General features: G+C 34.5%; 3 protein-coding genes across 4 annotated transcripts; 2 read left to right on the top strand and 1 right to left on the bottom strand.

The window, feature by feature from the left end:
• The first annotated feature begins 274 nt into the window (after positions 1-274).
• Positions 275-3,658, top strand: LOC114250371 (pyridoxine/pyridoxamine 5'-phosphate oxidase). 2 transcript variants are annotated; one of them, XM_089733904.1, is made up of 5 exons: positions 275-493; positions 572-728; positions 2,146-2,245; positions 2,611-2,863; positions 3,045-3,194. In XM_089733904.1, the coding sequence occupies exons 1-5, from the start codon at positions 436-438 to the stop codon at positions 3,059-3,061; spliced, it is 585 nt and encodes a 194-aa protein (XP_089590030.1). In that variant the 5' UTR covers positions 275-435; the 3' UTR covers positions 3,062-3,194. The 2 variants fall into 2 exon arrangements, with proteins under 2 accessions (XP_089590030.1, XP_028040024.2); XM_028184223.2 differs by having other exon boundaries at positions 288-493; positions 2,611-2,870; positions 3,045-3,658.
• Positions 3,659-3,796: 138 nt separating this feature from the next.
• Positions 3,797-5,755, top strand: Arpc4 (Actin-related protein 2/3 complex, subunit 4). Its single transcript, XM_028184224.2, has one exon. The coding sequence runs from the start codon at positions 3,920-3,922 to the stop codon at positions 4,424-4,426; it is 507 nt and encodes a 168-aa protein (XP_028040025.1). The 5' UTR covers positions 3,797-3,919; the 3' UTR covers positions 4,427-5,755.
• Positions 5,756-6,270: 515 nt separating this feature from the next.
• Ufd1-like (ubiquitin fusion-degradation 1-like) lies at positions 6,271-12,379 on the bottom strand. The gene is made up of 7 exons (XM_028184222.2): positions 12,219-12,379; positions 12,007-12,127; positions 10,790-10,944; positions 9,666-9,795; positions 8,583-8,725; positions 7,056-7,271; positions 6,271-6,598 (listed from the first exon to the last, which is right to left on the bottom strand). The coding sequence occupies exons 1-7, from the start codon at positions 12,219-12,221 to the stop codon at positions 6,434-6,436; spliced, it is 933 nt and encodes a 310-aa protein (XP_028040023.1). The 5' UTR covers positions 12,222-12,379; the 3' UTR covers positions 6,271-6,433.
• Between the last annotated feature and the right edge of the window lie 327 nt (positions 12,380-12,706).

Here is a 12,706-nt window from a genome sequence, read left to right as displayed (position 1 = left end):
CTGCGACACGTATGTCCGGCCCATTGCCACTTCAGCTTGCTAATCTTTAGGGCTATGTCGGTTACTTTGGTTCTTTGACGAATTTCATAATTTCTGACTCGATCCATCAAAGAAACTCCGAGCATACACCTTTCCATAACACGCTGAGCGACTTTGAACTTACGGACCAATCCTACGGTCAATGTCCACGTTTCAGCGCCATGTCATGACCGGCAGCACACATTTAGAAAAATAAAATAAAATATACTAATTAAATTCGGTTAAATAGAATTTAAGCCGAGCAAACAAGCTGTGTTTATCTTTTATAATTTTTTTGTAGATGTTAATTTATCGATAATCTAAAAATAATGATGACCTTGAACGATTATTGTGTTTCAACAAATAATAAATTTAAAATATTTAATTGTTTTTACGTTACGGTTAATACAATATAAAATGTTTCATTTACCGAAAGCTGTCACATACACTTGCACTATGAGTATTGGTATAGGTGGTAAGTTTTCGAATATTCGTTAAAAAACAAATGACAATCTTGTTAAAAATGCTTTCTGTATCTTTTTTGTTTTGCTAGGTATGAGAAATTGCGATATCTATAAAAATGGGGCGTTTCTAGAAAAATCAGTGACATGGAAAGAGCCGTTTGGACAATTCAAATGTTGGTTTGAAGAAGCTCGCGCTACGAAAAAGATTCTGGAGCCCAGTGCAATGTGTCTAGCCACAGTTTCACAGTGAGTTACATTTTAAACTAGACTGCGTTTTGTAAACAAAGACAGCCACATTAACCAGCACCAAAACTAGGAAATATTTAGAGTCCCCATTAATTTTTTGAGGAAAAAAATAATATTAGATTCTATAAAAAATACCGGTGAACTCAATTAAGTCTATTCAACGTAAACAAAATATAATATTTTACCCACTAATTATGACATAACTTTTTACGACGCGCCCTCCTGATTCCGATTTAGCGATTACAGTCGTGAACCTAAGCAAATTTAATTTGGATAGTTTTAATATAATTTTACTGTTTGCAATTAAATGTCATTAAAGTGGCAGTTCGTGAACACGTATTGCAAACCTATTTGCTTAGAAATATCGGTATATTTTGGAGGCGTCGCATCGTAGCCTAAAGGTTAAAACGTCCGGTGCATTCGTATCTAGCGATGCAACGATGTTCGAATCCCGCATATGGGTACCAATTTTTCTAATGAAATACGTACTTAACAAATGTTCACGAATGACTTCCACGGTGAAGGAATAACATCATGTAATAAAAATTAAACCCACAAAATTAATTTAATTTGCGTAATTACTGGTGGTAGGTCTCCTTGTGAGTCCCCACGGGAAGGTACCACCACCCTGTCCATTTCTGCCGTGAAGCAGTAATGCGTTTCGGTTTGAAGGGTGGGGCTGCCGTTCTAACTATACCGAGACCTTAGATACACGTTGCAGATGTCTATAGGCTCCGGTAACCATTTAACAGAAGGTGTGCTGTTAGCTTGTCCACCCATATACAATAAACAAAAAATAAATAATAATAATAATAATAATGTTTTTATTGCAAGTAACCATGACTCATATAAATTGTTAATAAGACTTAGACCTATGTTAGTAGTTATATTTACATCACAATGAATTACTGTCGTAACATCCCATGGGTGATGGCACCACAGCGACCCATGTATACACAGTCCAGTCTGCTTGCGATCATGCTCAGGATACTGTTGGAGCTGGCCCTCACTCTGCTTACCAGAGATGCACACCTCTTACGCATGGTAGCGTAAAAACAATCTATGTGCGCGTCTGCAAACATCCCTGATGCGCTACAAAAGCGGGGCAGCACCACCAGCACCATAAACTAAAAAAAAACTGCTTGGGAGAATTTAGCCCCAGAATAGTCGCATCAATCGATATCTAACACCCGGCGTCTTATCTATATACAAAAGCAAACATAGGAAATACCCCTATTATTGTTATCTTAAGAACATAGCTAGGCCGAGATCTATGCTGTTGAAATAATCTTATTCAGAGATTTTTACAAAGATATACTTATGAGGGTAATGTTTTAAGACTTATCAATTTTTTATCCAAACAATTACTCATTGCATTACAGATCTGGATAGTTATGGTTTTTAATGATTATTTCAGGGAGGGTTTTCCGTCAGCCCGATTTGTATTGTGTAAGGGTTATGGTAAAGAAGGATTCAAATTCTACACAAATTATGGAAGTAAAAAAGCTAAAGACATAGTAAGTCTTTTATATTTTTTTCAAGAGGACCCTATGCCATATGATTATTGATTTGTTTATTTGAAATCAACTCAATTTTTTTTTTAAGCCGAAATTGTTTTAAGGAATATAACCATAATAAGAGTAATAACGACAAATAAAGATTCGCCTTCAAACAAAGACACCTTTTAGATTTCCTTTACAGTAAATATATTTAGTATATACTCGTATTATACAAACACAATGCATTTTTATCACTAAAAATCTAGAAATATGGAAAAAATACTCTAGGAAGTAGAATAATATCTACGAATAAAAATTTGAAAGTTTTCAAATTTAAAGGTCCATCCAATTAACATCTTAATAATGATTTACATTTTCTTAAGGAAGGGAATCCTAATGTTGCTGCTACGTTTTATTGGGATATCCTGAACAGATCGGTGAGGATTGAAGGCACAGTCGAGAAACTCTCAGAAGCTGAAAATTTAAAATACTTTCGCACACGTGCAGTGGCCAATCAGATAGCAGCATGTACGAGCTACCAAAGTACACCGATAGTTTCTAAAGATATCCTATGTCAAAGGCAAAAGGTTCTTGAGCAAGAATATGTGATACCTGGGAAAGAAGTCCCAAAACCAAGTAACTGGTAATTTTCATAGTATTAAACAAGCAAATTTTTTTATCAAGACTTTCAACACAGCGACGTTCATGTTTTGTTAAATTGTGTCGTCATTATTACAATATGTAATCTCATTATTTTACAATAAAATAAAATCAACTGATTTATTATGAAAAAAATAACACAGTTAAATTTTTCCAGGGGAGGATACCTCTTAGTTCCTAGGTCCGTTGAATTCTGGCAGGGTCATAATGATAGATTTCATGATCGCATAAAATACAGAAGACCATACAAAGGGGAAGTGCCAGATCAAAAACTATTGCACGAAGGCGAAGGTGGGTGGGTTATCGAGAGACTTTCGCCATAAATCCTGAAAAATAATGTTTGTTGTTATTAAAATTTATAAATTTATAATTTATTAATTTAATTTAATCATATAGTGATTAATAATTTAATCAGTTAAATAAATAAAAGCAAATGTCTATTTATATGTTTGTCCTCTATGCGTTCCTAGGATATATGAAACTCTATTGATAGTCCAATCAACATACTATAGGTTACGCGCGAGTAGTTTCAAGAAGTCGACAGCGATATGTAGCCACAGCATAATAAAATGGTTTTACTACCAAATAATTTTGTTTCTTCTTTATTAATGTTAGCTTATTAATTGTTTAGCATCTATGAAAGCACAAAAGAATAGGAAACTCTTCTTCCAAATGTATATTGTGTTCTTAGCATAGATAGAATACACATAACATTTAAGAGATTTTAGTAAATTCTCTCCACTTTACTGAGATGTTATTTCATTATTTCTCATCCAATACCTACAATTTTACCTTATCTTACCTCAGATTCAATTCCATAATAATCATTTAATTTTATTTAGTACAATTTCACACAACAACACACTTGGATTTGACTGTATGGCCTTCCTTCCCTTTGGCTGTGTAATAAACGAGTCAAACAATGATGCTTATGTCAAATCTCAGTCATCAATGGTGATAGATAATTCATGACTAAAAATTTAAACGAACTTAAGGTGTGGCGTGATCTTTGCGAAAGTTTAATTTTCTACAATGGCTGCAACTTTAAAACCGTATCTAACAGCGGTGCGTCACACGCTCACTGCCGCTATGTGCTTAGAACACTTTTCATCGCAAGTTGTCGAGAAATACACCAAGCCGGAGGTCGAAGTTAGAACAAGCAAAGAACTTTTACTCAATCCTGTTGTTATTTCAAGAAATTCTAATGAAAAAGTATTAATAGAGTCTTCAATAAATTCAATTAGGGTGAGTATTATGATCAAGCAGGCGGATGAGATAGAGAAAATTCTTTGTAAAAAATTTATGCGGTTCATGATGATGAGAGCTGAAAACTTCATTGTATTAAGGAGGAAACCAGTTGATGGGTACCATATCAGCTTTTTGATTACTAACTTCCATACCGAACAGATGTATAAGCATAAATTGGTCGATTTTGTAATATACTTTATGGAAGAAATTGATAAAGAAATCAGTGAAATGAAATTGGCTGTCAATGCAAGAGCCAGAATTTGTTCGGAAGAATTCTTGAAGAGATTTTAACTACTTCTTTCAGTGATAGAATGAAACATCTTTATTGTACATAGAGTATGAATTCATGTGAAAAATTTGTGGCTTTGATGGCTATGTAATTTTAATTAGTGATGGAATTCATATTACCTTCATAGACAAATAAATTGTATCATTACAAAAATGACATTTAAATATGTAATTGTAGAAGAAACTAGATTTTTTTCTGAACTTATTCTTTGGTAGCCTAAAGGCCTATTCCAGGTAAGCACAGATGGGTAGGTGCTTACAGGCTACAATGGAACTATTAAAAATATTACGTTATTTAGATAGAGGTCAGGGAAAATACATTGCATACAGATATAAAATTTAATGCAGGACACTGGTGCCCTAAGCGGCACACTGAAATAATTACGTTGATTTCTGTTACTACACGCCTGGATTACCTAACTTTGCCTTCTTTTGTTTGTTAATGTATGTTTTAGACTTTTAGGTCTTTTAAAAGATAGATTTATTCTTAGTATCTGCGAGTTAGTCATTTCCAGACTCTACTAGATATTCCGGCACTTTAGTATGTAGATCAAAGAGAAAAATCGTCATTATTAGTTCAGTGTGCTGCGTAGGGCACTGGTGATTTACATGGCAGTCAACATGTTAATAATTATTGGGGCTTTGTTGACATATTCTATTGTGCTATGTGCTGAGTGTCCTATCTATGACTATTATTATACTACTGGGAGCCCTTTAAGTTCTTTAGTGTAATACCTTTTGACAAAGACAGCATGTTAATTTTGCTCCTTGAATTGTCAATGTCCACATTCCACCATAGACTGTTTGTCGATAGCATGATTGTCTGCTTTCATGGGTAAAAACAATTATTGTAATTTGATATTTGTAAAAAGTAAAAATAGCGTGAATGTTTCTTCCTGTTCTTTTACATTATTATTTTTATGGTATAATTGTTTTAATGTTGATTATGTTAGTTTTGAATTAATTTCTGATGTAATTTGAAAACTTTAATATTCTTAATCATAATGCAGTAAATGTGTAAACCGCTATAATTATATTCAGATTTAAATATAAAACATTTTTTGTATTTATAACACTAATATGTCTTTTTTTTGTAAACCTATTTGCTGGTAGCCTATTTGGCTATTCCAGCATGGATAGGTAGGTGAGCTCACTGGTTCAACCTGAAAGAACTTGCTAACACTAGCCCTTAGCAAGTGTAGTGCTTTGTAGAATCTACCGATGGAACACAACTATGACCTACGGTGGTGGTCTAAATAGACATATTTTAATTTCTGTGAAACATTAATATTTGTATCAGTTTTTTGTAAATAAAACTAGAAACTTACTTGAGCATGTAGTTTGAATTATTTATATCATTATTTGAATTAATCCTGAATATAAAACTTACATTATTTTTATACTTTTTTATTGGTATGATACTGAACCCCAATAATTTATTTTTGTTAAGCAAAAATAAGTTGTTCATTAAAACTCCAGAAAGTTATGCTGAAACTTTTAGTGCATATAATCTATAAGGTATGATGATATTATGTACTGTTTTTTTGCTTTAATCATAGAAGAGGAGAAACAGGAGATCTTTGGCAAACTACATTACGTGTAGTTTACTCCTGAATATAAACTTTTGGGAATTGATGCCACGAGAAGATTTCTATCAAAATGGTTTGCTGCTTGGTAGGCAAAAAGTCCGAATGTTGATCTTTAGGGCTTGTTGCTAAGCTGCTTTTGAAAATGTCATTAGCGCGGTTGTAGCCGCTATACAACTTATACTAGGATGAGTGTCTATTACTACGCATATAATGAATTTGCTATAAGAATAGAAAATATATTTACAAAAAAGAATTAACTAATATCACAATATCAAAGGACTTTTATATTCAAAACAAAAAATTATCAGTAACAATCTCTTCATCAGATTTTGACAATATTCAGGTTTAATTAACACGTAGTAGCTGTTTAATAAACTCCAACCAAACGTATACCACGATGTACTGATACAGAAAACCAGTTTTAGTTCTTAGACTTGGCAGTACGCAATGTAAATCCTTCGCCTGTAAATGCTTGAAAAGGTTCGGTTTGAGCCTCCTCTTTAGGGTCCTTGGCTGGTCTTGAATTTCTGATAAATCGCAGTGTACCAATCACAAAGTCGTAATCCGGAATGCCTCGTACATATGACTATAAAACAAAAATTACCAGCATGAGGGTTTTATTACTTACTCAATGAATTATGTTTTTTTTATTTTATTTAATAAAGATTTTGAGCTCTTGGTCTTGATCAACTAATGACATCACAGTAAAACTTATAAATTCGGTACTACTATTAACAGCAGTACATTTTAGTCGTTGCCTGGGATTTCTCTAATTTCGTGGGTGCTTGTAACACAAATCAAAAAGGTATAAATAGATCCATGTTCGTTGGAGGTTAACTGCTTGCCGTCGCATGGACCGCGAGATCGACTGTCTTCAAAAGTAATTAAAAAATGCCGAATGGCTGCAAACAATATGAATATATCTAATAAAGATGACAACTGAACGAGAATCAAAATGGAATTCCGACAACTGTTTAAGGAATGCAGTTGTCAGGATTCCGTAACTCGGGGAAGATTTTTTTATTGTCTATTAAATACAAAACCTGGCGGGGTTGCGAAGTTCCCGGTTCGGAATCACTCTCGCTGATCAACTTCTTTTTTTTTCCATCGAGGCGGTTGCCTTCGCCGCTAAACGCCCTGAAGCCACTAGATTCGGGCATCATCGCAGCAGGATCTTCATCCATACCTTCTACTGCTCCATCATTTGACCTTGATACGTGATCTTGTTCCTTATACCCGACTGGTGGAGCAAATTCTACCTGTTGATTTTAAATGGGAATATCATAATAAGCTCCACCTAGCCGGAATACGTACAAAATCGTTTGTCAGACGAGAATATTTTACGAATACGAATAGTCTAGAAAGTACAACTAATATTACAGTCAGTCTTTTTGAATTTTAATGAATTCGGACACTTTTAATACGTTCCTTTTTTTAAGCCCTTTTTTACTTTTGTATTGCTTATATGGGTGAACGAGCTCACGACGCATCTGATGTTCAGTGGTTACCGGAGCCCACAGACATCTACAATACAACGTAAATGCGTCCACCCACCTTGGGACACGAGTCCTAAGGTCTCACTTTTAAATACGGCTGCCCCGCCCTTCAAACCGAAACGCATTGCTGCTTCAAGGCAGAATTAGGCAGGGTGGTGGTACCTACCCGTGCGGACTCGCAAGAAGTCCTACCACCAGTAATTACGTAAATTATAATTTTGCGAGTTTGATTTTTATTACACGATGTAGTTCCTTCACCGTGGAAGTCAATCGTTAACATTTGTCAAGTACGTATTACATTGGAAAAATTGGTACCCGCCTGCGGGATTCGAACACCGGTGCATACCGGACGTCTTATCCTTTGATTTGACGATGGCTTCAGGCTTAGATTTTTTCTAGAGTGAAAATGAAATCCCAACTAAAACTGGAAAGTCAACCAATAATCCTTCTGAAAGGGCCAACCCAAAATTCACCCCAGACTGGGATCGTGATTATAATATTGAAGCAATCTATTTGTAAGTTTTAATAAGGCAACTAGACGTAACAATTTAATACCAGGTGGGCCGCGAATTTGTTCAATTAAATAAGCAACAATAAAAAAAGCCTGGTCTTAAATAAAAATTACAATAACAAATTTGTACAAGGTGTGGTTAAGTTAGAGAGAGAGAGAGAGAGAGAGGGAGGAAGGGAGGGGGAGGGAGAGAAGGAGAGAGAGAGAGAGATAGGGAGGGGGAGAGAGAGAGAGAGAGAGGTAGGGAGGGAGGGAGAGAGAGAGAGAGAGAGAGTAAGGGAGAGAGAGAGAGTAAGGGAGAGCGAGAGAGAGAGAGAGAGTATTCTCAGCAAAAAAAAAAACTATGCGAAACATTAACTCCAAAAAAAAGTACAATCTTATCGCTATGAGCGATCATTTCGAGACAACCACCAGGTGGACAAAAATAATTAAAGTAAAGCGGAAATGTAACTGTAAATGTATTGCAGGCAGCAGTAGTCTACATGAACGATATATAAAATATCCACGCCTTGTACTCGAATCATATCAGTAGTATAACTCAGACATAAATTGATAGTACATACATTCATATCGCACTCTATAATGATGACAGCATTCCCGGGTTTGGTCTCCAGGACACACAGCTCGTAGACCTTTGAGTTGTACTTTATAGCGATGACGTCACCGGTTGTTAAACATGAGAAGTTACGCAAACAATTTTCCAATACTGTGAAGAATAATAAAACTTCTGAAATGCTTATCCACGTTATACTATATCGCATTAAACGTATCACATATTGTTAGAAAACAAAAAACACCATAAAGGCTTAAGTTTTGATTTTGAATCATATCTACAATTTTCATTGTCTTTTAAGTATTTGATGGGTCAGTTATGGAAATATTCCATTAATGTTGACCCTGCTCTTTGTATGTCATATTATGTCTGGCTCTCTCTGTGACGCGGTTGTTATTTTCATTTGCCACAGGAGCTCTAGTTTCCTCTAGCTTGGAACTGTTAATGCAGCTTATGGACTTCAGAAATTGCCATGATGTGAATGCTGCTGTCTGTGTAGACATGAGGTCAGAGCCTGGATTAGATAACAGATATTCTTAATCTGAACGATGGATTAGGTAGTTTGTCTGGTTTGTAGTACCAATTCGTGTCTGCTCAAACAGACCAATATACATTAGAAATGTATTGTTTTTTTTTTGCTTAGATGGGTGGACAAGCTCACGGCCCACCTGGTGTTAAGTGGTTACTGTTGCCCATAGACATCTACGACGTAAATGCGCCACCCACCTTGAGATATAAGTTCTAAGGTCTCAAGTATAGTTACAACAGCTGCCCCACCCTTCAAACCGAAACGCATTACTGCTTCACGGCAGAAATAGGCAGGGTGGTAGTACCTACCCGTGCGGACTCACAAGAGGTCCTACTACCAGTAAAATGGTAAATGATGTTTGCTTCATTTAATCTCTTATAGCTTAATTACAGTTATCTGGTGGAATGTTATTTAAAATGAATTCCCAGTCAGTTGAAGTTTTTGTAAAGGCCCTGTCATGTTTAAAAATATTACAACCACATACTTCAGTAAAAATGTGACTCAATCTTAGCAAATTCTACATAATAATTAATGTATGAATTCATCATTTGTATGCACACATACCAGCTTTCGGATTTGTTATGTCCAAAAAATCTTCTGATAAAGGTTGGAACTTAGAGAATGTTGCTACAGGTAGTGATACACTTTCAATTTGTATTAAAGCTCCTTCTTCTAGAACAAGATTTGCCATCATCTAAAAAAAATTTTTTTGTTACTAATCTAAAATGACAATTTTAGTTTAGTATTAGAGTAGGTAGTAGCATTCTCGGTATAATGTCTATGGTATCCAATAAATACTAAACACAAGGAAGCATGTGAGTCCTACAGCTAATCTTAAAAAAATAAGTCACTGATATGATCAACTAGTATTTTGAATTTATTAACTTGTAACCTAATTTATTCTAGTTAGTAGGTAATTTTAAACTAACTTCCTGATGATCAAGAGATTGAATATATTTCATTTATTTAAAATTTGAATATATTTTGCAATATCCCATAATATTTCCTACATAACAAAAATGGTCTATGCATTTTTAGTTGTTTTTAATGGGGTTTTTATGAACATAGAAGCAGTGGTCCAGGAAATAGGGAAGTCCTAAAGCAACAGTGACTAGTTTGTACTCGGTCGGTGTGTCTCCTACTGATCATCAATCAGCAATCAAATTAAAATAATTTTGTGACCAAGTTCATATTGTAAAATGTTGTTTCATTATCCCACATGTACGTCATAAGTTGCAAAGTACAGATTTATTCACAAAAAAACAAAGAAAAAAACATATTAATTCGTCTATTCATTGATTATAAACAGTTTCATTTATTATCATCATTATCATTAACAGTGAGTGAGTTAAATGAAACTGGGAGCAGTCACTGTTCAAACTACTTCATTGGAACACTCTTCTAGAATACATTTTTTAAGAGCAATATTATGTGTCTGTGTGCTACCTCCCATTGACAGTTTATGCACTCAAGAGACGATCTTAGGTGTTAATAACTGTTATCGTATGTTATATTACATTTGCTTACTATTTCAAAAGGTATAAACATGATTATGAACATTTTTATTTATGTTTTATTTCAATTTGTATAATTTTTGTTGCCTTTGTGGGCAGAAGAGCATACGGCCCATCTGATGGTAAGTGGTCACCGTACTGACTGATTTGATTAAAGTTCATTAAAAATCTTACCCAATGTGGCAGATACACTCTTCCTTCATCAGCTACAAACTCTAGCACACCACAATGAGTGAGCCTCTTTGATTTCTTATTTGTCAACTTGAATATCATAGGATATTCTATATTGAGTCTTGTGAGTTGTTCTAATGCCGATGGGGGCATAATTACTAAAAATTTGGTAATTTGTGAAAAAAGAACAGAGATGTGAGAAATATTTTAATGAAAATAATCAGTCTAAAATAAATAAATATAATTCAATATAATTCATTTAAAGTTTATACATTTTAATTTTAAATAATTCTTTTGTTTTGACGCATGTTTGATAAATTAATTTATTACTTACATTACTATTATACAATTACTACAATTATTTGTGTTTGATAAACACATACTTAATTTATGTGCACAGGACCTCCTTGAGAAGGAATAACATAATTTAAAAAAAAAACCTACAAAAGATTTAATTTGCACAAGTCATATACAATTCAAATATAGACCTTAAGTCTCAAGGTTGACAGTATCACATTGTGATGCTCATGGGCTCCTATAACCACTTAACACCAGATGAGTCATATGAGCTTGTTCACCTGTCTAAGCAATTAAAAAGAGTATAAGTCTCTAATAATAAAAATCTACTGATAATCACTTTTACTGGTGGTAGCACCTCTTGTGAGTACGGACGCCTGTGCGGACAGAAATATGGGTATGTACCGCCACCCCCCCACCTATTTCTATCGTGAAGCAGTAATGCATTTCGTTTTGAGGGGTGGGGCAGCCGTTGTAACTCTCCTGAGACCTTATAACTTAGATCTCAAGGTAGGTGGCGCATTTAAGTTGTAGATGTCTGTGGGCTCCAGTAACCACTTAACACCAGATGGGCTGTGAGTTCGTTCGCTCGCTAGCCATTTAAGCAACAAATAAAAAAAGAAAACAACAATGAACAGAAGAGCATATGATGCTTTACCTATCAAAGTCTAATGCATATGATAGGTAATGCAAAGACTCTCAAAGTGAGTGAGTGATTATGGTGTGTGTCAATGGGCTCCAATAACGACGATACACCAAGCTTATGAATTCTATTAATTATCTGTGATGATAAAAACGCAGCATTAAGAACCTTTCGACTGGTTCTCTAAGAGAAGTTTTTCCAAATGTCTTTGCAAATAAAAAATAATAATGAATCAGACAATGGACACAAAGATGTCATTTGTTTTTTGTTAGCTACTCACTTTTACCACCCCTTTCAACGTCCTGTCTCTCATTCCCAGGTAGCATAGAGACTGAATAGCATCTATAAGTCATATTAAATGGCCTAGATATTTCGTGAAACATATTGAATCCGAATTGAAACTGAAAAGATATGTTTAGTTTAGGGATTTCATTAATACGTTGAATCTCTTAAATTCGTTGCCTTGTCATGATTATTAACAAATTAAATTACCATTTCGATTTTCGTTAGTATAAGCAGATATCTGAACTCTTATTTGTAAGTATTAGAAAATTAATTTAATGCAATTCATGCACAATGTACAAAAGTCCAACACACTTGTCTTTACTTAGCACAAGCAAATCATTTAACATTTACAAAACATTAACTTTGACATTTTTGACAGCAGTAGTCTTCTATTTTTGTAACGGTAAAACGCAAAGGTATCACACCACACATTCAAAAATGATTTGAGACTTCAGTGGACTTTTTAAAAGAACCCGAGAAGCCACTTCCAGCGGCATTGTTTTATTTTTCCATATTTGAGAAGTTTCACAGATGCTAAACAGTTAATAAATCACTGTGTCATCTACACGTTTAAACCTGAATAATCTAAATTATCAAAATAACACAGTTCATTTAATTCGGCAACACTTTCCGCTGAAAGGTCCTACAGTTAATTTTATGCTTAAAATGTTACCTTTTCCTAACAGTCTATGAAA

This window comes from Bombyx mandarina, chromosome 16, assembly GCF_030267445.1.
Source record: "Bombyx mandarina strain Sakado chromosome 16, ASM3026744v2".
In the NCBI taxonomy this organism is placed as follows: Eukaryota; Metazoa; Arthropoda; class Insecta; order Lepidoptera; family Bombycidae; genus Bombyx; species Bombyx mandarina.
The sequence above is the reverse complement of the archived record's forward strand: the minus strand, read 5'-3'. Positions and strand labels throughout refer to the sequence as shown.